This window comes from Sesamum indicum, linkage group LG12 (assembly GCF_000512975.1).
Source record: "Sesamum indicum cultivar Zhongzhi No. 13 linkage group LG12, S_indicum_v1.0, whole genome shotgun sequence".
Lineage (NCBI taxonomy): Eukaryota > Viridiplantae > Streptophyta > Magnoliopsida > Lamiales > Pedaliaceae > Sesamum > Sesamum indicum.
In genome coordinates this window covers 2,936,298-2,960,435 of record NC_026156.1, presented here as the reverse complement: position 1 = coordinate 2,960,435, position 24,138 = coordinate 2,936,298, and the positions used below count along the sequence as shown (strand labels likewise).

General features: G+C 35.6%; 7 protein-coding genes across 8 annotated transcripts in view; 4 read left to right on the top strand and 3 right to left on the bottom strand.

Annotated features, from left to right (window-relative positions):
- LOC105175284 (mitochondrial pyruvate carrier 4) lies at window positions 1,939–4,813 on the top strand. The gene is made up of 5 exons (XM_011097673.2): window positions 1,939–2,109; window positions 3,003–3,101; window positions 3,303–3,355; window positions 4,369–4,442; window positions 4,540–4,813. The coding sequence occupies exons 1-5, from the start codon at window positions 2,055–2,057 to the stop codon at window positions 4,583–4,585; spliced, it is 327 nt and encodes a 108-aa protein (XP_011095975.1). The 5' UTR covers window positions 1,939–2,054; the 3' UTR covers window positions 4,586–4,813.
- LOC105175283 (uncharacterized protein DDB_G0285917) lies at window positions 5,092–7,978 on the bottom strand. Its single transcript, XM_011097672.2, has 3 exons — window positions 7,496–7,978; window positions 5,709–5,855; window positions 5,092–5,593 (listed from the first exon to the last, which is right to left on the bottom strand). The coding sequence occupies exons 1-3, from the start codon at window positions 7,844–7,846 to the stop codon at window positions 5,456–5,458; spliced, it is 636 nt and encodes a 211-aa protein (XP_011095974.1). The 5' UTR covers window positions 7,847–7,978; the 3' UTR covers window positions 5,092–5,455.
- LOC105175282 (phosphoribosylglycinamide formyltransferase, chloroplastic) lies at window positions 8,536–11,801 on the top strand. Of its 2 annotated transcripts, none has more exons than XM_011097669.2 (5): window positions 8,536–9,041; window positions 9,301–9,412; window positions 10,425–10,601; window positions 11,024–11,150; window positions 11,365–11,801. In XM_011097669.2, exons 1-5 carry the CDS (start codon window positions 8,660–8,662, stop codon window positions 11,476–11,478), a joined length of 912 nt encoding a protein of 303 aa, XP_011095971.1. In that variant the 5' UTR covers window positions 8,536–8,659; the 3' UTR covers window positions 11,479–11,801. The 2 variants fall into 2 exon arrangements, with proteins under 2 accessions (XP_011095971.1, XP_011095973.1); XM_011097671.2 differs by having other exon boundaries at window positions 8,861–8,997.
- LOC105175281 (reticulon-like protein B22) lies at window positions 12,517–14,276 on the top strand. The gene is made up of 3 exons (XM_011097668.1): window positions 12,517–13,303; window positions 13,453–13,522; window positions 14,001–14,276. The coding sequence occupies exons 1-3, from the start codon at window positions 12,995–12,997 to the stop codon at window positions 14,114–14,116; spliced, it is 495 nt and encodes a 164-aa protein (XP_011095970.1). The 5' UTR covers window positions 12,517–12,994; the 3' UTR covers window positions 14,117–14,276.
- LOC105175280 lies at window positions 15,502–16,889 on the bottom strand. Its single transcript, XM_011097667.2, has 2 exons — window positions 16,281–16,889; window positions 15,502–16,102 (listed from the first exon to the last, which is right to left on the bottom strand). Exons 1-2 carry the CDS (start codon window positions 16,693–16,695, stop codon window positions 15,618–15,620), a joined length of 900 nt encoding a protein of 299 aa, XP_011095969.1. The 5' UTR covers window positions 16,696–16,889; the 3' UTR covers window positions 15,502–15,617.
- On the top strand, window positions 19,977–21,059 carry LOC105175279 (cucumber peeling cupredoxin-like). The gene is made up of 2 exons (XM_011097666.2): window positions 19,977–20,305; window positions 20,396–21,059. Exons 1-2 carry the CDS (start codon window positions 20,125–20,127, stop codon window positions 20,866–20,868), a joined length of 654 nt encoding a protein of 217 aa, XP_011095968.1. The 5' UTR covers window positions 19,977–20,124; the 3' UTR covers window positions 20,869–21,059.
- Window positions 22,112–24,138, bottom strand: part of LOC105175278 (transcription initiation factor IIF subunit alpha) — a 5,605-nt gene continuing 3,578 nt past the window's right edge. Inside the window, 4 exon segments of the mRNA XM_011097665.2 lie at window positions 22,112–22,492; window positions 23,178–23,390; window positions 23,512–23,724; window positions 24,066–24,138. The exon segment at window positions 24,066–24,138 is cut by the window's right edge and continues 71 nt beyond it. Of these exon segments, the coding sequence (XP_011095967.1) occupies window positions 22,403–22,492; window positions 23,178–23,390; window positions 23,512–23,724; window positions 24,066–24,138 (589 nt within the window). The 3' untranslated portion in view covers window positions 22,112–22,402.

The following is a 24,138-nucleotide window of genomic DNA, read 5'->3' as shown; positions in this document are numbered from 1 at the left end:
AAAATAAAATTATATTTAAATACAACGTAAGTGAGATTATAATATTTAACCCCATTAATATTTTAAAATATTATAATTTGGTCCAAATAAAAAGTTTGTCAAATCATAATTAAACTTTTTGTTAAGGGTAATTTGGGAATAATATGTGATAAATTCATCAAAATTTTACCGGTGTAGTTAAATATAAGACGCAACAAATATCAAGAAGGGTAAATATAATTTTTGATCTAATATAGATGTATTTATAATTATCCCAAATCTCATGGGATGTTGATGTTATTTAGCCGAAATTATAAATAAGAAACAAAGTTCACTAGATAAAAAAATATACTAGTAACGAAAAGAGAAAAACACATGATAATATTGTACAAGTCAAATTGCATAATACCCTACGTGTTTTTAAAAGTCAGCTAAAAATTTCTCCTTGTGTTTTAAAAATAAGCAAAAAGATCCCTTTATTTTCTTAAATATACCACACTTGCCCCTCACCGTTAATTGAAGCTAATGGCGTCAATTTTTTTGTCAAAAAGCCATTATGCCTTTATGAATTATCATTATATCTTTTTTTCATGAATATTGAATTGTTTTTTTTACATAACAATCGTAAAATTTAATCAATACATCTCAACTATTAAATCTAAATTATTAAGAGTTAAAATTTTAAAATTTTTAATATATATTATATTTATAATTACAAAAAATAAAATAAAATAGAATTAACTCCGACCCCCTGCCACCAGGCTCCCCCATCCCCTCCACCCCTCGCCTACCCCAAACCCCTCCACCAGCCGTCCACCCCACCCCTCTCTCCACGTCCAATGCAGAGGGGAGCAACGGCGATGTCGCCCCCTAGTTTGGGCGATCAGCCGCGGCGATCACCAGATCTCCATGGACTGCGGTCGTCTAATTTTTTTAATAAATTAAAAAATTAATTTAATTAAAATAAAATTTTGAGATTGATAAAAGAAATGATTTAAAATCTTAAAATAATAAAATAATAAAAAAGTATTAAAATTTCATTGTAAATACATATACTAGTAAATTAAATTTAAATTATTTATAGTAAATAATTTATTAAAATATTTAAATTAAATATTAATAAATTAGTTTTTAAAATATTATTGTTGTTGTCCATTAATATTTATATTGTTATAATATATTATTTTTAAAACATAATATTCTTTGTATTGTAATATTAATTTAAATTATAAACTTATAATATATATATACAATTTTTTGGTATTTTGATATTTAAATAAATACATTTAATTACAAGGGATGAAAATTAAGAAAAATCAATTAAAAACAAAGTTAAAACGCATATATTTAATCATGGTAATTTTAAGCATAATATATGGCTATTTTTGTCATTTCACAGCAAAAAATCGTCAAAATTCGCAAAAATTTCATGCCCACTCGAACTACCCGTGAGTACACTTCACCTTTTATTAACTTCTAACGAAAGGGGAATTTTGCGCAGAATTTTTGAAAATAAAGGGGTTTTTAAAAGATAGGCAAAAGAACCCTTTCAGTAATGTAATTTTTTAAATTATACAGAGTTTACATATAATTATATCGAATTTCATGGAAATCCGGAAAAAGATGTAATTATCCCTTATTAGTATTGCTTATTTTTATTTATATAAACGGTACATGCAAATAAAGTGTAATTCAACTGTTGATACCTCACTAAATAATCATTCACCAACCATCCTCAATTTTATATCTTTCCCAACTCCAACAACCACATAATGAAAGCATCTAATCGTCAATATTGTGCGAAACCCTAAAAAAATGGGGAAATTATTAAAATATTAAAAGTTGATTCCCACCTCAGGTATTGCTTCAAGTGGTCAATTCTAAAAGAAAATAAAAACAAATTTAAAATTGGAAAAATTTCCTAACTATTCATTCAATTATAAGGAGACAAAAAAAAATGATAGAGACAAAAGCGCCTAGCCATACTCTTTGAAGGTTGGCCCATTTTCATTTACTCATTCCCAGCAGTAGAACTCGCAGCACTCACAAATATCGGAGAGAGAAAGAGGGATTTAATGGCGACATCAAAACTGCAAGCACTATGGAATCACCCGGCTGGCCCTAAAACCAGTCAGTTCTATTTTCGTCTTTAATTAAATTTTTTGCGGAGACGCTCTGCTTCTGTTTTTGTTCTCTTTAATGAATACGGTAGATGTGGGGTGATTTCTCATATTCAGATCTTCGTTTCCCAGATAATTCTGATTAATAGGAAATTTGGGGTCTTTGTATTTTTATTGTAATAGTTGTGTCCGTATGGTGTTTTGTTTTTGTGTTTATTGCTAGCGGGGTGTTTGTTTTTCGTACCTGTCCGCCTATATTAGATGGGGAAGGATCGAATTTTGGAATTCCTTTTATATGGTTTCACTTGGATGGGCAAACTGAATTGTGATTTTAGAAGAAAATTGAAAAGGTGGTCAACTGGGGAAGATGGAGATTTACGATATCAAAGGGGCCGAAAATCATGACTAGGTGAAAAATCTTATTATGTTGGGGGTGATGTTTGGGCTGGCAATCCACTTTCAAGCATTCCAAATAATTTCCACTCTGACTGATGTACAATTGATAAATATAGTTAGTAGCTCTATTATCATCTCAGTAGTACATAGTTCCTGCTTCAAATGCTACAATAATCGTAAAATATATAAATTTGTCTATATGGGGTGTGATCATGTCCTGGAACATCCTGGTAAGGTTTGTAATCTTGAAATAGAACACTTAAATGACACTAAGTTTAGAAACTTCTCTATCTGGATTTTTTTTTTAACTACATTGTTTGTATAGTTCTACGATTCTAAAAGTTTTGCTTTTGACTACATTTCTTGCTGTGGGATGCACATTTAGACTGCGAAATTGAGTTTGCTTATGCCTTTTTTTTTCTCTCTTTCTGTAGAGATTTGATCTTTTTAACAGCCTTTATTGATGTTGCAGCAGATGACTTATGCTTTTAATGTTTTATGCCATAGTTCATTTCTGGGCACCGACCTTCAAGTGGGGCATTAGCATAGCCAATTTCGCTGACTTCAGTAAACCCCCAGAGAAAGTTTCATATCCCCAGCAGATTGGTAAGTTCTTAAATGACTCAACTGTTTATTATATGGGCTTGTAAATCTGATGAATACATCTAATAATGACCTTTATTTAGGTGGTCTATGATTCTACCAGTTTTACTAATTCAATTTTCCATACCGCATCAGCATGAAAAAATATTCTCTTTAGGCTTTCATTGCACTGATTTTGTTTAATCATATGATTTTGTTTTTCAGCTGTTACAGCAACTGGAATTATCTGGTCACGCTACAGCACTGTTATTACCCCTGTAAGTCAGTTGTTAATATACTATGTCAGAGCTGGGCAGTAAATGTTATTTTTTTTATATGTCTTTGTATGATGGGAGTAAACAATTTGGTCACCAGTTCTGGTACCTTGATAGTTTGATCCAAAAGTTTTAACTGCTTGGCTTCTCTGCACTTAAGTCCCAAGATAGCTTTCTATGCGGATGATTAGACTGCAAAGTTGCGGAAAATCCAGTACCATTTTACCAACTTCGTATCGCCTTATGTCAGATCCTTTAGAAGTTTCAGATCCTATTACTAAGAGAACACTGGGAGGCAGTAAAATTGTACGCCAATTGTCTAGTGGCAATTCTAATAGTCTATGTCAGTGACTTTCAAAGGCAGCCAAAAATATTTGTCCCTTTCTCTTTGTTCTCAAGCCCTTTTCCTGGAAAATCAGCTGCTCTACTCTTGTTCCAAGCAAATCAAATCTTATCACTCAAAAGGTTGTTAAACCAAATTCCCTGAAGAATTGCAGATTAAATTTGTAGCCGCTTGTTATGTTCCTTGTTTTGGAAGTTAATTTACTTATGGTACATTTAACTTTAAGTGCATTATAACTTGTTGATCTAGTGCAGAGAATTGGTTAGATGAAGGATAATCACTTTTCTTTCTGTTTTGGAAAGATTCGCAAGTGCCCTCTGTTTGTCTCGTTTTCTTAACCTTAATTTTGTGATAGGATAGGAGGTTGAGAAGTAGCAAAATATTGAACTATATATGTACTTTTTACTGCTGGGTTGAGAAAATTAGGAATTATGACAGGTGTCTTATGACTTGTGATCTTTGTAAAGTTTCTTACTGTATGCATAAGAGTCATTTTAGAATAAAAAGTTGGAACATGGATGTGTGAGAGAGAGTCTGCTTATAGCTTTCCTTCTTGGGCAAACAAATCCCAAGGTGAAGTAATTTGGGCCTCTCTCTACATCTAGTTCTGTTGTATTAGACTCTTGGTTTTACACCATCTAATAAATTTCTCTTTCATTATTATGGACTGCAGAAGAACTGGAACCTCTTCAGTGTAAACATTGTAATGGCCGGTACTGGCATTTATCAGCTTTCCCGAAAAATAAAGTGAGTCTGTTTTGCATATTATGTTGTGCTTTGATATTGTTAACTGAGGTATGTGCAAGATACTTTTGTCATATTATCCATTTCTTCATGCTTACAGGCACGATTACATCAATGAGGAGCAAGCTGCTGTGGCCAAAGAATGATGAAAAAAATCAACTTCTCTGTCTATTCTCCTACTAGCATTAGACTTGATTTGGCTGATTGGCCTGTTTGTCCTTGCCCTTGTTTAAGCTGCTTTCACTTCCGTTTCAGTCCTTTTTCATATTTGTACTTGAGTCAGCATTGATCTTGGATCATCAAGGAAAATAATATGAAGGTCTTGTCTTTGTTTAAAATTCTGGTTTTGAATTTATGGTCTTTAAAATACTGTTCATGTCTGTCTTAGGCAATTCTTACACACAACGGTATCTACTTGCTGTTCAATTAAGCACTGCTTGTGAAGAGGAAGAGACAATAATGCACACCAGAATGCATTTTGTGTCCGTAAGATAATGCAGTTCTACCCTATTACCGAATCATAAATAATAAAACATACGAACTTTATGTGAATACCTTTTTAACAATATATAGAGAATCTGAATGATGGATGTTTAAGTAGACGGACAAAGTGACAAAACAGGAAAAAGAAAAATGACAGAAGAAGAAGATATGAACAGGGTAAACTCATGTGCTGATTGACAAATTGGAAATCTCAAATTTGTAACAGAGTCAATCTGCCAAAGTATTTTCGTTACATGGTGTTCAAAATGAAAGAACCTCCGAATTGCAATAGGGAGTTTTTCATTGATCATCAGTGTAAAAAATAGTGATTGCATCTCCCAGGTGATGGAACCAATACAAATTGCCATCGCCTCAACAAGGGAAGCAATAAATGAAACTAAAGTTACAGCCATGAGTGGTTTGAATTTACCAAAGTACCAGTAACTAAATATGCCGAAGAACAGAGTTCCTTGGAAGATACAATGCACTTCTTGGTACTGCGATTGTCACTGTTCAGTAATGGTGGAGCTCACTCATTCTAGCTGCTTGTCTTTCATTTGATCTGCTTTTTGATCAGATTCATTTTCTCCATCATGAGCCTTCAAGCCCAAACTCAAATCTAATGTGCTTTCATTCAGATCATGCCGTTCCACAGGATTATTCTCTTGAGCCTGTCACAAGAGTGGAATTTAGTATTCTAATGCAGTCAAACATCTTATTAGATATTTTAAAATATTATAAGAGCTCAAACATCCTGTACTATAGAATGTTGACTATGTTAATCACCTGGCTTTCATCCATAGGCACATCATTGATGTCAGGTTTTTCATCATGTCCCTTGGAGGCCGCCTCCAATGCGTCAGTCTCAACGGGCTTTGCGTCTTCCTCAATTTGTTCTGAGGACTCATTCATTTGTTCTTCAAGCACAATAATCTATCCAACAATTCCAGAAATAAAAGACAAAATGAAATTCAACTCTTGGAACCTATGTTCAGCTAGAAATCACAATGCCTCAGCATTCTTGTGTTAAGAGGTCATGGAACTTTATGGATCCAATAGCACACAGAGCAAATCCATTAAACCGGCATTTAGTCAATAAACAAATAAGCCACCATTGGACAAAGAATTTAAGGAAATATGGATACCATATTTTTACCCAAAAACAAATGCTGCATGCCTTCAATTGACATATATATAAACATAAGAGCACGTCAAGAAAAAAAATGCCTCTCTATATGCAATTACAAGTCCAACAACAGAGCTTGTCCCTGCCAACCGTGGAGGAGAACAATATAGAGGGAGAGACAGGAAAGTAAATAGACAGGGTAACTGATACAATAGCCAGGTTCTTGCTGCCTGATGTTACTGTTAAATGCCAGTCATGCCTCTACTATATTTTTATGTTTCATTCTAGTAAAAAACAGTGACTAACTGACACAGAAGATTATTATGTTCTCAATTCCGGGCTTTGAGTATAGGACTTCAGATTTCCAGCCCAAGAATCAGATGATTGAACTATTTAGATAATAGGGTGATACTGACATATTAATGCGCCCTCTATTAGTACTTGATATACCAATCAAGAACAATGGTTATACACCCACTCCTCCCAGTCCCCACCGACACACAAGCATGCACGCACACCCATACACGGATGAGAGCTTGCACAAACAATTGTACTCGGGGTACATGCAGAGCCACATTAATGTGCTCGCTTTAGATTCTTGAGCATTGATAATTAATAAGAACTAAAGGGCATGTGAGGACAAACTGGTCAACGTGATTTCTTCAACATTCTTAACAAGCAAGATATTCCAATAAATATCTTTTTCCATAAAGCCCCCATTGATATAAAAAATGTTTTGCCACAGAAATTAAAGACATCTACCTAGCTCAGAGTTTTGCTTTAATAATCAAATCATGCTCAATTTCCAGCACAAGTAAGATTACTGCAACGGGAAGCAACAAGGTCATCTCAGCCTCAAGTTGTTAGAAGCTACCCACTTGGACCACCAAAGTAAGGCTATGAGCCATTGGATTCCCGTAATCTTCATCTCACTTTGGGACATCATCATATATGATCCAATGGCTCACAACCCGCTTGCATTGTCATCCAAGTGGGAAGCATAAAATTTTCGCCCTCTGTCTGAAAATTTAAATTATTTTCCCTCTAACATTGAACTTTTAATCAGGTCAATAAGAAAAAAGCAGAAAGAAAAGAAGGAACTTACTCCAATTAATTAGAAAAAACACCAACAAAACTAAAATTTTCTCTGCCTGGAACTCTGTAATCAAACTTTCCGAACACATCAGTCAATCAATTTAAATTGATCCCCAAATTATAACATTACAGCATGAAAAAAAAACCCCGAACCACGATATAGGTCAACAACCCCAAGTCGTCGCTCACCCTTCGAAAGAATTCATGTATAAATCACGAATCAGATTCAATTCTGCACCCAGACTTAGCTTTGCCCGATACCAAATTATAACCACAACAGCAAACAAGGAACACAATCAAAATATGAAATCAATATAACCAATTGGGATCACGTTAAAATTCAGAAAAATACCGGGATATACTTGAATTTTCTCCTCGGAGGCTCCTCTGCTGCTGGGGCGTCGTCTTTATTTGAAGTCTTGGAGTCAGCATTGCCATTATTACTATTATCACTACCGTTATTACTATTATTGCTGTCTTTGTTTTGACTGGGAGTGATCGGGGTCCATTTATAGAGCAAGAGGTGGGAGGATCCGTTACTGCCGTTAACGGTTCCGTTTGCAGACGTCTGATGGTGGTGGTTGGAACTCGACGGCGGCACGTGAACCCACTTCTTCTTCCACTTACGAACCGGACCGGTGAAGACGGTGGCGGGGCCGTAACGAGTCGATGATCGACCGAGTCTGGCCCCTACTCCCTCCATTAAAAAAGTATCGTGCGCGACGGCGACGATTACCGGCGGCTGCTTTCCCGATTGGTTTTAGATGAACTCAGGCGTATGGTCTGTTACGATACAACAGTACAAGGCGTGTTTCCCTTCTCATAAGTTTCGTATAAATAAAGCGCTGCGTGGTATCTCACCTATAACCACCGCACACGATTTCTATTTTGGGTTAAATACGTTTCACTCCTTCAATTATGCTTTATATCTCATTGACCCCAAAATTAACAAGTGAATGATACAGTATACATTTACATTTCATGAAACTTTTGCATTTTAAACCTACTTTCAATCTTTTGGAAAAAAGTGTATTCTAATAATACCAACAAATAAAATAATTTAAAGCTTAAGAATTAAAGACTAAAAATAAAAAATCTTATACACAATAATATCGGACATAAAGAGTTATATTTATTTAACGAGATGTGTTTATAAATCTAAAGATTCAATTAAAAATTTGCATGCGAACTAAAAAATCTATGAATTATTGGTTATTTTATCACGATCTAACAGATCATATATACAACTTGGTGTACCCAATCCTTCGAATAATTAACATAATTGTTTACGGGGTAAGATAAATTATTTACTTAGTTCCGTTTATAGTTTAAGATATTTAATTTTTACAAGAGATCGGAGCAAACATTATTATTATTTTTGTTTCACCCGAAAAAATTGGACGTATTAAATTCTAACGAGGACCATAACCCATTTCGATTACATAAACCCCACTTTGCCTATGACCGTAAAACCCTACTGGATTTGTATTTACGTTTTTTGCTAATTTCAGTTTGAATGGAAATCCAAAACGTAATTCTCAGGGGGTCTTTCAATCCTACCGTTTCTTCTGTCCAAACCCGCAAAGCCCGTTTATTCACCAAGTTAGCCGTACCTTTTTTGTCTGAAATCGGTTTTCCGAAATGGGTTTCTATGAAATGTGATTGTTCTTTTCATTCCGACACCAAGAGAAATTTGCAACGGTGTAGAAATCGGGCCCAGAAAGCCGAGTGTAAAGGGATATCTGATGTAGAAGAAGATAAGCCAAAAGCCAAAATTAGAAGGAAAAATTTGGCGGTGTTTGTCTCAGGCGGAGGCTCCAATTTCAGGTCGATTCATGAGGCCACACTTAATGGGTCCGTACACGGTGACATTGTTGTTCTGGTCACTAATAAACATGGTATTGTGATGTAGATGATTCATGACATTGCTTTTTCTTCATTTATATTCTTCTTGTTTCTGTGTTCTTTAGCTGCTAGCTTGTGATGTAGATGATTTAGAGGATTCTTGATTGTTAAAGCTTTAAACTTTATTGCAATTCATGGCGTCTGATGTTTATGTTATTCATAACTTATCAAGAATGCAAATTTTATCGCATTATTGTTTTTTTCTGATTTATTCGCAATTGTTATACAATCATATGGTCATATATGATGCAGATTGTGGAGGTGCAGAGTATGCGTGCTGTAAGGGTATTCCTGTTATTGTTTTTCCTACAAGGAAAGACAAGGAAGATGTGTTTTCTGCGGAAGACCTTGTAATTGCATTGAAGTAAGATGTTTATTTTTTTGAAACTGATCGTGTAATGCGTGCTGATTATTCAGATTTGCGTTTTCACTATTCTAGTTCAACGCTCTGCTAAATATTGTGCTTAGGCTACCAGGCCTGAATATCTGCAATTTTTGAATTCGGGAATGAAGTGACCCTCGGGGAGGGGCAAGAATTATAAGCAGCTTAGATGCGACTTATCGGTCTAGCTATGGACCTAATGAAATATTAGGTTAAAGAGCTAACTAGCATCGAAAGGTAGGAAAGAAAGCAAGAGCTGGGAATTCCCTTTATACTTCAAATGCTCGTCTGCTCTGTTTTCTAGTAAAAAGTGAGATAAGAAAAAATAGATTTTTACTGGTAAATTATGTCTCCTCCTGCAATGTTATTGTTAAATAGTTTTAAAATGATATTTTTGTTGGATGTGCATCTTACGACTAGCCTAATGGAAATCTTTGATAAATTTAAGAGCCACTGACCTACTTCTATGCTAAATCCATAGCCTAATATTCAAGTTGCCGAAAAAAAAAAGAGTTCTTCCCATAGTTTAGTATTGTAAGAATTTATTTTTATTTACTTCAATTTTCCAAGTTGTCTGCCATGGTAGAACATGGTTTTTACTGCGCATGGTGTATTTTGGCATTCATGTAGACATGGCGTAGAAATTCTTCTGCGCTTGTACTCGTATTTTGATACTCTTTTACCTGTCCAAAAGAAATGATCTTTATACAAAGTGATGGACTTTATAACATTCACTCGTTTAGTCAGATTAACAAAATTAGTTTCAAAAGCTTTTGTGTTCTTATATTTATGACTATTGTTCACATGGTACTTTATGTTTCCATGTGATTCTTATAGCTTTTTTTGTTTGTCAGTGTTATTTTTGGTTTATCTATATTATTTTGTTGTAACAACAGAAATTCTTCTTTTCCCTTCCATAAAAATGTCGGCAGCATTCTTTCCTCTGTCAGTTTTTCTCACCGATTTCAGTTTTATGCTTCTACCTTGTGCACAGGTCCTTAAAAGTTGACTTCATTCTTTTAGCTGGTTATCTCAAACTTATTCCTGCCGCATTGATCCGAGCTTATCCAAAGGCCATACTGAATATTCATCCATCTCTTCTTCCTGCATTTGGTGGAAAAGGGTATTATGGTATGAAGGTGCATAAAGCAGTCATTGCTTCTGGAGCAAGGTATAAAGATCTAGTACCATTTCAACTCCTTTATATTTTTTTTCTCCCCTCTCTGCTCCCTCATGCCGGCTTGGTTTGAGCAGTGGATGCGTACTGAAGCTTTTCTAAGTAGTACAGAATATTCAAGTCTCTAGGTTCCATATGCTTTCTTCTGTCTTCCGTGTTTTACCGGTGTTCCATGAGTGTTAACAATCTAATTACTGAAACAATGTGAACTTTCCACTAGCCCAGTGAGGAAGAAGTGGAAAGCACCAGAATAAAATATCCCCCTCCCCCCTACCCTACCAACACCGGTTGAGTAAGCAAAACCTGTTGAGCTAATTCCATCACTTAATAAGCTGAAGAATAATGTCTGGTTGGTCAGTTAACTGAAACTGTTTCACTAATTATGTCTTAGTGTTATGTCCCTTGCGTTTGTATAGGTATTCTGGTCCTACTATCCATTATGTTGATGAGCAGTATGACACGGGTTGTATCCTTGCTCAGAGGGTGGTGCCTGTGCTTGCAAAGGATACAGCTGAGGAGCTAGCTGCAAGGGTTCTCCATGAGGTCTGCCAAACTCATGAACATTCCATCATTTTCTTTTTCTTTTATTCTTGTGCCTGTCATGTTCAACTTTATGATCAAATGTTCGAGGAACAACATGAAAACTTTGTGGTTCACTTGGTAGCTATAGAAACTCCTTCTGGTTCAAATACTATGGGTTTTTCTTGCTGATTCTACATTGTTCTTATGTTGACCATGCTTAACTGATATGAATCAGGAGCATAAATTATATGTGGAGGTATCAGCAGCATTATGTGAAGAGCGGATCACCTGGCGAGAAGACGGCGTCCCACTCATCCAAAGCAAAGAAAACCCCAACAATTACCGCTAGTGAAGTAACATTTTGTACACCATCACCAATCGTGGACGAGAGGTTTCAGGTTAAGGTGGGCATCGATGATTGTCCACCGCTGGCACTCTCCATTCTTTATCACACCTGTTCTCGACTCATCTGCCACATCCCAAGTGCTTTGGCTGGTCAGTAGAGCTGATCCATCCTATTCTAGTGCCATCAAACATGTAATTTTGTGTTATAACGTGGACAACGATGCAAATGTTGAATTTAGGCCGTTATGGGGTTTGATTCTTGAATCAAACGGTGGCACTCATTGTAGTTCATCATTCTACAATAAAAAACTAATGCAGTTTTTCTTGCGGGCGATGTTTAGAAGTTTTTCTCAGAATAGGAATTAAAGAACAGAGATTGCTGTGAAGAAGCCATAAGCAAAACAGAGTGTATTCAAAGTAGGAAAATGAGTTCTTCGTTACATCCAAACCTCAGCAAAAGAAGCTTATATAACTGAGATTAACTCCTACTAACTAAATACAGTTGAACCTAAACCAATTAACTAACTAAACTTAACCAACTAATTAACTGTAATCAAGATTTTGACTTGGAAAAAAATATTATAAAAAAGATTGAAGGTGGGTAAAATAAATAATTTAAAGGGTATATTAGTCTATAAAGATATTTTAATTTTTTTAAAAAAATATATAAAATTATAATTCATAATTCAAATGATATTTTGACAGTTACCTCAAAAATTATATGAAACTTAATGGATGTTAATGGAATGTGTTCGTTATTAGATGATGTTAAAATTAAATCTTCTTATAATTTTTTTAAACATTAAAAAATATTTATGATTATACTAAATTATAGGGAAGGCAGCTGTAATTTGGCTAATAATAATCCCTAAAATCTTTCAACTTAATTTCCTGATTGAAATAAATGGGAAAAGTGAAGGCCAAGAAATTAATTAGCAGCCGTGACGGGCCTCGGGGATGTGAAAAATAGGGCTACCACTGGGCCCAAGTCGGGTCCAATGGATTTTCTCGGTCAATTTCACAAGCTCCGACCACCGATCAATGATTAGGGTTTCCACTTTTCAATTGATCAACATCAAACACTTTTCTTCTCGTCTTCATTCATATCAGATGGATTTTAGCCATGCTTTCAATTTTATATTTTTATTTTTATTTTTGAAAAGTGTCAAAAAAGAAGGCTACATGTAGTCCAAGGCAGGGTGAATGATGAACCCTTTGTTCTTGATTGCCAGAAGCGGCTGTAGTCCTATTTATTAATAGGGAGAAGTTGTCTGGCCGGTGGCTGTTTCTGTCGACATATCTGCTTACCGAACTTCTCACATCTTTTTTCTCCATTTCTCTTTTCTTTTTGATTAAATTGCACAATTTCGTGCAAAATTTGGTTGCAGTTGAATTTCGATGTAATTCTATCTGTTTTTAATTGGTGAGGTGAAATTCTGTTTATTCGGTATAGAAGCAGAATTGATTGAATTAGACTGCAAAACAACAAAGAAAAAGCAGAATAGGTAATCTCGTCTGTAATGGTGGCGGTTGTTGGGCCACTGATGGGATTGATGAGTGGGACGCTGGTGTATTACCACTGCGCTTACCAAAATTCTAGCGTTGTGTCTCTCTTCGCCGACGTCTTCATCGTTCTCCTCTGTTCGCTGGCGATCCTGGGTCTTCTGTTCCGCCACATGAACATTGCTGTTCCCGTTGACCCGCTCCACTGGCAGATCTCACAAGATGCCGCTAATTCTCTCTTCGCCTGCCTGGCTAACACCCTCGGCGCCGCCGAGTCCGTCCTCCGTGTCGCCGCCACCGGTCATGACAAACGCCTCTTCCTCAAGGTGGGGTTCCCAAACATACAATTACATCCTTCGATTTCTTCACTTTAATTCTGTTCCAACTGAATACTTGGACTGCAAACAAAAAAGTTTATTTTTCCCATTGCTGCATCTGCAGAGAGAATCCTGATTTTTGTTCTGTTGGGCCACAGGTGGTCGCCTGTCTTTATGTGCTTTCTGTCATTGGTAGAGCAATCTCAGGCGTCACCGTTGCCTATATTGGTGAGTTTATGTTTCCCACCGTGCATACTGTATAATGAACTTGCATCTTCTGACTACTGCATCATTTGCTATTGTGTTATTCTTGCCCCAGATTGGCGACAACTAGATTGAATATAGCAGCTTAAGCTTTTATATGATGTGTTTTAGTTGTATTGTTGCTATGAGTTGTCCGGTTGCGTTCTTGCTGCATACACTGTTGATAGGCCCTTTAAAAACTGCTTGAGAATGCCTGATTTGGGTTGATGGCATGATCTTCTGAGGAACCATAGAATTTAAGCAGTTTCTTGGCTGGTGGATCTTTTAACAACCTTTTTCTTGTAATATTAACTTTCCCACGCAATCTTTATTGACGAGAAAAGGACATTTTTATTCTGATTGGCATATTCCTAGTGTTTGTTCTTTCATAAAGGTCTCCCTCCAAATTATCCCATACCAGTTCTTTGAAATTGCTCAGGAATACTTGCTGCTCTTGTTGCAGGATTGTGCCTGTTCTGTCTTTACCTGGTTGCTGAGAACTCACAAACGAACGACACATGTTTGGGAAGACTTTGTGGGAGAAGAGATGCCACAGCTTCTGTTCAAGAAGACACATGATCTTCATGCTTCTGCAGCAAGCACCTATCGTTGATATTTACATTCTTCTTTATAGTCTCTTGGAAGATTGCCTATGTGTTCACTGTATCTTATTATGCTCGGGCAACTTAGACTCTTTTGTGGCTTCTTAATGAATAATGCTTCTATTCTTTTGCCAACATTCCCTTGTAGCTCATCAAGGTAAACTAAATACCATCAATATATCATATAATTCATTAAAGTTAGGGATAATTACAACATCCTCACTTGAGAAAAGGTATAATATGACATGCATTTCTCATTTTATTTAGAAAATTACACTTAGCATTCTTGATGTATTTTACTGTCCAACAAATAAATCCACCTATCAATAAAATTTACAAAGTTTATAGACATCAACAAAAAAGTTGAATAAAAGTTTATGTTTATATTCGATTGAATATTATATATTTATTGAAAGTCATCAAAAGATTTTCTAATCAAATTAGTTAGAAAATATTTGTTTAGCATGAAAATAATTTGTAATGAGGGAATTGAAATTAAATATAATTTTTTATTCTACTATGTTGCTAAATTAATAGATGGAACTATTTGTTGGAGGGTAATTACAAGGGTTGTACGTGTAAGGGGGAGGTGGTGTAATTGTCAGTTAATATACATGCTCTTATTTTTTTTCTCTTGAGATATTATGCGCACGCGTGATTACAGCTAGTTGAATAACCTAATAATTTGGAAAATATTGGCATTAACATTGAAAATTTTGCAGTGTAATTGAGCATACAGTTTTATGAACTGACTTGTACTTCTATTCTTCTTTCGAATAGGGTGTTGCGCCTTAGTTAAGCTTTAACCACTACTCTGATAATCAAAATTAACAGGTTTTGGTTTCCTGGGATTCTCATTCATGGAAAGTAAGGTGTTATTTGCAGATATAGTTTGTAATATTAAGCTGGTATATGATATCATTACCATTATTAGTGCACATATGGATGTCAAAGTCGTTATTGACTTTTATATAATTTTATGACAAGAAGTTTTATATAGATAGAAGTAGTGTTTTTTTCGTTATAATAGATAGTGTCTAGGATAGTGATTGAATTATCATTTTGATTATCCCGTGGCAAAATACATGTGCCTAAGTTGAATAAAAATTAGTGATCAACAAAAAGTTGGTCTGAATATCATACGCTTTATATCAATTCAAAAATCAATTTGGAGTTTATTTCTGAAATTGCAATAAAACACTATACAAATCCGACTAGCCATTTCGATTGATGAGAATCTTTCTTCTCTAGAAAAATATTCCTAGTTTCCAAAATCAAATACGACCAGGAAGCCATTTACATCTTCTCAACTATATCAACCAATTCTGCATACGAGGCTGCCCTCAGTTTTGCTTCAGATGGGCCGTAGCAACTCATATCTCTATCCTGGCTCTTAATTGGCTTCATCATCTTCCTCCGACCGGCCCAATAATCAGTTTAGCTAGTAGCTTGCTGCGTACAATTTACAATCCCATTTCCTAGCGGTTCAAAATGGCATCCAAGTTCCCACTTCTAACTGTAGTTTTAGCAGCAAAATCCTCCCTGCAATACACAGAAGCACTCCTTACCGGCACGAAACCAACCAGTCGATCCCAGCCCAAGTCCTTCAGCACCTTAAGGCTTGGAATTTCTTTAATTGTTCGTTTATAGGAGCCAAACCACTTGGCCTGCGTGTAGGCTAGGCATCGCCATGGCGGCACGCTTAACTCCATGCTCTTCAGCGACTCTCTGATGGCTCTGCACATGACTCTCACCACCTGCTTCAGCTCCTCAGGTTTCCCAACGAAAATAGGAGGGAAAACATCCAGCAATGAAGCGTAGCGACCCGTGGGACGTGCAATTGTGAACTCTCCCGCTAGAGATACTTCAATTATGTATCGGTTTCCGCCTGCATTGATGTCGACGTACTCGTAGTTACCCGATGGGTTTCGGCCATTTTTCTCCCACTTCGATTTGCAAAGGCCTACGTAGTTATAATTTGAATGCACGAAATTAGATTAAAATAGAATACTTTTACCCCTTTCAAAGCAATTAACGGAATATGATTGATCTTGAAAAAGAAAATTAACTTGGAATAATGAAGTTTGTGATGAGCCCAAATTAAGTCATTGGTGTGCTAAAAACTCATTACGAAAGCTCACCGGCGTCAAAGCCTCTGCTGCGCAACCGAGCCATTAACCGGCGTTTAAAATCCGTTGACAACTTCTCATCGCCGCCAAGTTCTCCCACCGCCTTCTCCACCTCTGCACGAATGCTCCTTTTGACGCCGTCATCCTCACGATCAAATAACATCTTCAAAAGATTCTGCAACTCAAAATCCGGAGAGTTGTTCTCAGGTTGTTCATCATCAATCTCACCCCCACCATCCACATCCTGATCATCAACCTCTTGATCACTCGTCTTTTCCTCTCTCATGATTTCGCTCTCGAGAAACGAGTTCACGAGATGAGACAAATCCGCAGAGTGCTCGGTCCCGCTGCTCTCCCATGACCTAACCCTGGCTGCCTGGTCGAACGCCGCCGCCGCCCGTCTGAACTTCACCGGAATTTTCACCATTTCTGCCGGTTGTGGTAAATTAATTATTTTCTTTCTTGTGTAGTCCTTTTCGAATCTAGCCTTTTAGTTTATGAGCTGCGAGAGAGAATGATAGTAATGGAAGACGATCGACCATTGCGGATGCTTTTATGCTTTTAGACACAGAGAAAATAAAAGGTTTGTCTGGAATTGGAGAAATGATGTCGCTATATATGTCGTGATTATGGTACAACTATGTTAACATCTTATGGACCTAAAATGGAGTCACTCCACTGTGTGGATGAAGACATTCAGTGGCTGCATATGTTTAATACATAATATTTATTTGATCAGCAATAAATTGATAATAAATTTATCTGAATTATATAATTTCAATAAATTTGACTAATATTAATTTGTTTATTAAATGATAATAAATGTAAAAAAAATATTATATATAATTTTTTAAATTATAAAAAATCTATATATAATCAATTATCCCTAAAATTAAATGAGAGTAACCATTGGTGAAGAATAAGGCCATCCAATGTACTTAGAGCGGGAAATCAGACCAGGTTCGTTATATCATCCAACTTAATTTATTCTAATAATTAAAAAATTATGGAAGAATGACATGAAATGACGTGTACCAATCTTCACTTGAGTCAGGTACTAAGTGTGTTCACTGACTTTCTTGTCAATTAATATACTACTAATCTTGAAAAAAAATCTTTTTTAAATAAAATTTAATCAAATTCAACCAATCACAAAATAAGTGTAAAACATTTATCATGCAATTGATCATTTTTATTTAAATCATCATACCACAAGTGTATTGTACTTATTATATAATTGATTTAAATACGATCAAATTCGATTTTAGTTAGAATTTTCTCTAATTATGAAACATCTTATTAGATGTAGGACATTTTTACTAAGGCTAATTGATTTAATTTTTCGTATTTTGAATAAAATAACTAAATCAATTAATATTATTTTAGAAATGCTAAAGTTTGTGTGGGTAATTAGTTGTAATAGAATATTAGGAATTTTGTTTTGGAGATTGGGGTAGATAATAAGTAAGGTGAGTGCAACGGCTAAGTTCATTCCAGACCGGGTTCATTGAATCTCTCTTATCCATAACTTACTGTTAATCCCAATCACCATATTATTGGAGCACAAAAATAAAAGATAAGATTGTCGAGTCCACAACGTGCACTAACATCATCACCACCCCTGAAACAGAAATTTTACGACATTAGATTTTTATGAACTTGGCCGAGTTATTGTCCACATACACTCGTCAATCGTCCTATGATATAATTCGAATAATGTTAGTGGTGGATGTAATAATCTTAATTGGTATATATATATATATATATATATATATATAGAGAGAGAGAGAGAGAGAGAGATTCCTAATTAACCCGATAACAATCTAACATTATGCACTTCTGGAGAGTTCAACGACATATGCTGATCAAAACAAAACTGCAACACGCTTTAATTTTGTAAGAATCCCATTCTAATTTAGCAGAGCAACATCCATCATTCGCTCTTAACACTAATTAAACTTACCATTATAACCCAATCTACACTACCTCTGCAAACCATTTCCCACTTGGTACAATTTTTTCTTAACCAGCTACCTTCCTGTCCAAATTATGGGACAAAGGCTCTGCTGCCTGAGGCCACCGGCTACACATACACCACCCAGAAACGCGAGGCAAACTAGAAGACTGTCTGATGATGAAGAAGGTGAGGTTTAAGTTGCCTGAGGAAGCTGATATTATAATATTCTACTCCCAGTAAATGGTGTTTTCTTCACTTTGTTGGATGGATTCATAAGAAAATTGGAAATTAAATTTGGAGTACCAATTAATTGTATGTTATTTTCTTTATTTGATCCAAATGGTAAGATAGCTATTATCATGTATTAAAAAAATAATGGATAAAATTAATCTTTGGGGTATCTAAATTATAATATCCTTTACATCCAAAATAAGTCAGGCACATGCAGCTGACAAGTGTAGTCTTATGATAAAAGCTTGGTTGATATGGCCAGACACATCATCTTTTAATTCAAATTAAAAATTTGATTGGATTTAAATGACTTATAACAAGTATAATATATTAATAGTATAATTAAATAAATAAATTAATTATACAATAGATATATTATATTTATTTTATGATTGATTAGGCCCAATCAAACTTAATTCAAATAAAAGCCCAGCCAAGGACCAAGTAATCCTAAGCCACTGAGTTGGGCTAATTCTAGTTATCGATTCCTGGAATTATTCAAAGAATATATATATATTCTAGTAATATTATCCTGTAAAGAAAGCATGAAAGTGAGGCAACATTGTATTTCAGAGGTTGCCCAACAAAACCCCAAATATGCAGTTTATGATCGAACTCATCTTTTTGTTTTTCCTACTAATAATTCCAAAATATTAATTAGCTAAACCCTAATGCTATTTATATATGTATACATAGACAAGTAAATTTTGGAAGTAGCAGCCAACCCCAACCCCATTATTAATTATTACTCATCAAATTAATTGAACCCACACTTCCTGCCCACTATTAATAAATGCTCTTTTTCCCCACAATTAATCCATCTTTCATATTTTCCTTTTAAAATTACATATTTATATATGTAATCTATATCACATGTTGCCAATAATTACTAAATCTTTCTGTTTGCTTCAATTTTGAAGGAGAATACCATAAACCTGAGTTTGAACTGAGTTTATACTTTTTTCAATTGTGAGTGTATATAAAATTATAAAACACTAACTAGTAATATGGTGTTGACATTTATTACAATAATTTTGATTTCCTCGAGAAAAACACAACCCAACAACCTATATATGAAAAAACTTTGCACTACAACCAAAATATATTTTTAATAAAATAATATTAAATACTCATCGCATTTCTCAATATAATTTTAGATTTAATAAAACCTCAACTCATTTTTAGAAAACCAAAGAAAAGGCGTCAAGACCGAGAGAGGGAGCAGGGAGCGGGCGGCGGGAAGAAATAAATGAGTCGATGTGTGTGTGTGTGTGTGTATGTGGTAGGTGAAAATGAAGGTGAATGTAGTTTAGGAGGCACGTGGATTATTACCAGTCTAGTAACGTAAATGCTGAATCCACAATCTCACACGTATGTTTTCTTCTTATGATCTCCAAAAAAAAAAAAGAGAACACAAATTTCATCTACACACACACCCCTTAGGAAATTAGAGAAAGGTGGGCAGAGTGGACGCACCTACCTACCACTCTCTCCTATATTAGTTTCCACCTTATTTATAGAGCTATTAAACTTCACTGCTCTGTCCCATCCCATCTCATCCTGTGCTGCACTAATTTAGTGTAATTTAGCTAAGAGAAATTGTGGATATCTTCCCTCTCTTCTTCCTCTTTTTGCCTTTCTAATTTACGTACAAGGAAGAAAAGTGGGATGGCTGCACTAGTGTTCAATGTGTTGGCTGCTGTGTTTCTTGTGCAGGTGGTTGTTCTGAGTGGGGCTGTGGTTTCGGCTCGAACCCACCACGTCGTCGGCGGCGAGGGTGGTTGGGGACCCGATTTTAATGTCAGTTCTTGGTTAGCTGGGAGGGTGTTCAGGGTTGGTGACAAAATATGTAAGCACCTACGTACAACCTCACTCTTCTACTACCTGCATGCTTTTTTTTATTATGTTTCTGTTTACATAATGAATTTTGTTTGAGTAGGGTTCAAGCACTCAGCAGGAGCAGAGGAAAGCATCGTAGAGGTTGAGTCGCCGGAGGAATTCCAATCATGTAATCTTAAGAACCCTATCAGAATGTATACGGACCCTGTAAGTCATGTTGCCCTGGAGAAGGAAGGTGTCCGCTACTTCACCAGTGCTAACCCGGACAGTTGCCTAAACGGCCTTAAGCTCCCTGTTGCCGTTGTTTCCCCTTCTGAATTCGACCCGCCGTTTCCGGTTCAGCCGTCTCCTGGCCTTGGGCCATTTGACCCTGAATTTGGCCCCTCACCGCCTATTGAACCACCTCCTTCATTTGGCCCCCCTGTGCCTACTAAACCACCACCTGCATCCGGACCCCCTGTGCCTACTGAGCCCCCTCCGGCATTTAGGCCCCCGCCACCCTCTGCCGCCACCCATTTGAATGGGCTAAACTCGGTGTTGTTCGCTGGGTTGATTTGCTACATGGGCATCTAAGTATAGCAGGTCACCAATATTTTAGTATCACTTCTGTTAGTCCCCTTTGTTCCCAGTTATGTTGCAGTTTGTTCTTATTTTCCAGAACAAACTCCAATTGTTGTAGCGTCACCTTATTTAACTTTGTTATGTTTGGCTTCAAGATTTTTCAAATACCTAATAACGAATCTTATTTGGATAATTCGATATTAGGGCTGGTGTAAATTGTTGTATTTATTTATTTCTTGATGCACAATATGAAGTACTTGAAATTTGAATAAGATATTTTCAGGTAATAAATACAACAATGTTGCTAATCTAATTCACGGCTACTTCTATTACATTGATTACATGACTATAATTTGTGAGAATATTTTATTGTAATTATATTCTTTTAACTTATAAATATTAAATTTACTTCTCTACAAACATAAAAGTATTAGTAGGAAAATGCTGAATAAGTAATAAAATTGAAAGTTTATTGAGCTTTTTTTTGGCAACAATATATTACGTCCAAATTCTGATGGAAATCGATCAATTAGAAATGTATTATTTTTAAAGGGTTATGAGTGTGATGTTGAAAGTTTTCCTGTAAATAATATAATCTTATATTTTTATATAGAATTCGCAAAAGGTATAATTTTATAATTTTAGGTAGAATATTGGTGTAGTTAATACAAAATATTTCAATTTTGAAGTATTTCGAAATATTTGTATCCTTCTCTCAACTCCCTTTTTGAAATCCAAATATAGCCTTACAATTTGTACAAAGAAAGATTTAGGAATAACTCCATTTTCATCACTTGGCCAATGATTTATTTATAAAAATTATCCATACATATCCTTATGAGAAACGTTAATATTATTTACAAAAATCATTCTTAATCTTTAACAAATTACACATGCACCTTCTCAAAAACATGGACGTACAAATTATCCTTTCTTTTATCCCCTTGAAATTGGTGATCTCCTAATCAAGGGAAAGACACATCTAATTTACATAAATAGACTAACAATAAGGTAACTGTAATCATCCCAAATAATGCAATTGAGCCTTGTAGTACTGGAATAGACATTTTGGGATTGTCTATCAAATCACCACCTAAGTGCAGTAGAACATAACAGGATCAAAAATTTGAACCCCAAATTATTGGAAGTGCATAATAGATCACAGATCTTTAACAAGCATTTCCACTTAAGACTAGCATTTTCCGCACTGGACCTATGCTATCACAAATCATTTAATGTAATATTAGAACTCCAGAACAAAGTATGTAATACGCTATCAACAAAGCAAGACATGCTAATACGGCATCTCATTATCAAACATTGTTCACTTTCTTAAACATTTGGTTTCAATACTCTTCTCCTCATCTTTCACTAAGGAGCTCCCACTTAGTGGCTTGGATCAATCTACGAAAATACGAACTCCCTGTTTTTCTTATTCAAGAGAATAGCTATTGAAATCCAAAAGTTTCCAGCTAGGATTTTGAGAGTTGATAGAAGCATGTAATTTGAACGGTACATTAGGGTACACTGGTCAAAGACCAAAAAATCATCTCTCCCGCAGAACTACGTAGTTTGCCCCATTCGTCTTCTGTATCTTTGATATCCTTCTCAAAATAGCTGCAAAAGCATCCTTGTCCTGCATTCACAAAACTTCACTCAATACACAATAGATCGGAATAGTGAATGCTAAAACCAACTTCCACATTATAATGTAATTTGGTTAAATTGCCCAACACAACTGAGAAGGTGACCAAGTCATTGCCATCAACTACATAAAAGTGGTTATTTATGTTACTTTTGTCACCAGAGAGAGTGGGATAATCTCCCCTAATAGGGTGATTTACTCGCCACTTTCAGAGAGTCAACAAAAATGAAGGAAACTAATAAATAGAATTCTCAACCAAAGCCGCTACTCATTCACACACAAACACACAGAGATTAGGCATGGGGATGAGGAATTTTGACTATTGCTAAAGAAAGTAACTCTTAGTTATCTATGGAGAAGGGATGAATAGGTATACAATTCACAGAAATGGTTGTACCACCATAATTTCATGAATTTTGGTTAATATTTTCAGTCGTCATGCATTTAAGGTTTCCACCCCAACCCACCCCGATAGGAAATTAAGATCAAGAACAAGAAGGAAGACCAAGATATTCTCCACAATTATCATTCAGCCAATGAGAAACCTTGAAATCACTGAGAACCTAACTTGTCAAAGTTCAAAAAATAAATCGAAACTGCAGAGAAAGAAAATCATGAATTTGCAAAGAAACTAACAGCTGAAGTTTTTGAGGTAAAATAAAATAAAGTTCCTCACCTCTTTCAACTTTAGTCTAGATTTGAATTTGGCTACAAGATCCTGTGTGGTCACTGGTGTCTTCTGTAATAGAACAGCCCTGATTTCATCTTCAGTAACTGGTCCAGTAGGAGCAGCTGACCCACTTTTTGATGGCGCTGGTGGTGTTGCACCTTTAGCAGGTGTACTGCTCTTTGTGGATGATACATTCTCATCTTTCACAGGTTTTACCTCCTGAATTGCAACGAAAGCTTCTAATAAGTAAAACAAAAAAACAGAGGACATTCACCCAGAAACATGCAATGAAAATTCTAGAAAAGCTAATATCCATCAAAATACACAATCAATCACCCACATTTTCTGTTTTCACTTTCTTCAGAGGTGCGCCATTAGTTGACTTTGAGTCCTCGCCACTGCTTTTTCTTTTCGCCTTTGAAGACTTAGAACTAGATGGTGTCCCACGACCAGTCCCAGAAGTAGTTGATTTTAGAGGACTGCTGTTATCAACTGGCTCTTCTTTAGGAGCTTCCTTCTTAGGGGCAAGTACTGGAGATATATCATCTTCCGTCTAACAAAAAAGAGAGAATTATACTCTTACTGATGAACTTGTATAGAACTTCTTCAAGCTTCTGAAAGACATAGGCAAGAATTTTAATAGGTAAAGCTACCCAACCTCATATTTATCTATTAAATTTCATGTTTATGGCCAATATAAACCTCAATTCAGGTATTCATCAAAAAAAAAAAAAACCCTCAATTCAGGTGTCATATTGTCAAGAAGGTCATATACAATTCTGAGTACGATGATATTTTCTTAGTCTCTCAAACTGTTTTAATATTCACTAACCAAAACAAATCACATTTTAATTCCTCAAGACAACATTAAGAAACTGACATAAGAAAACATACATCATCGTCGTCGTCGTCATCCTCTGCATCTGAATCATTGAGCCCATTAGCTCGCCCAAGCAGTCAACTCTTT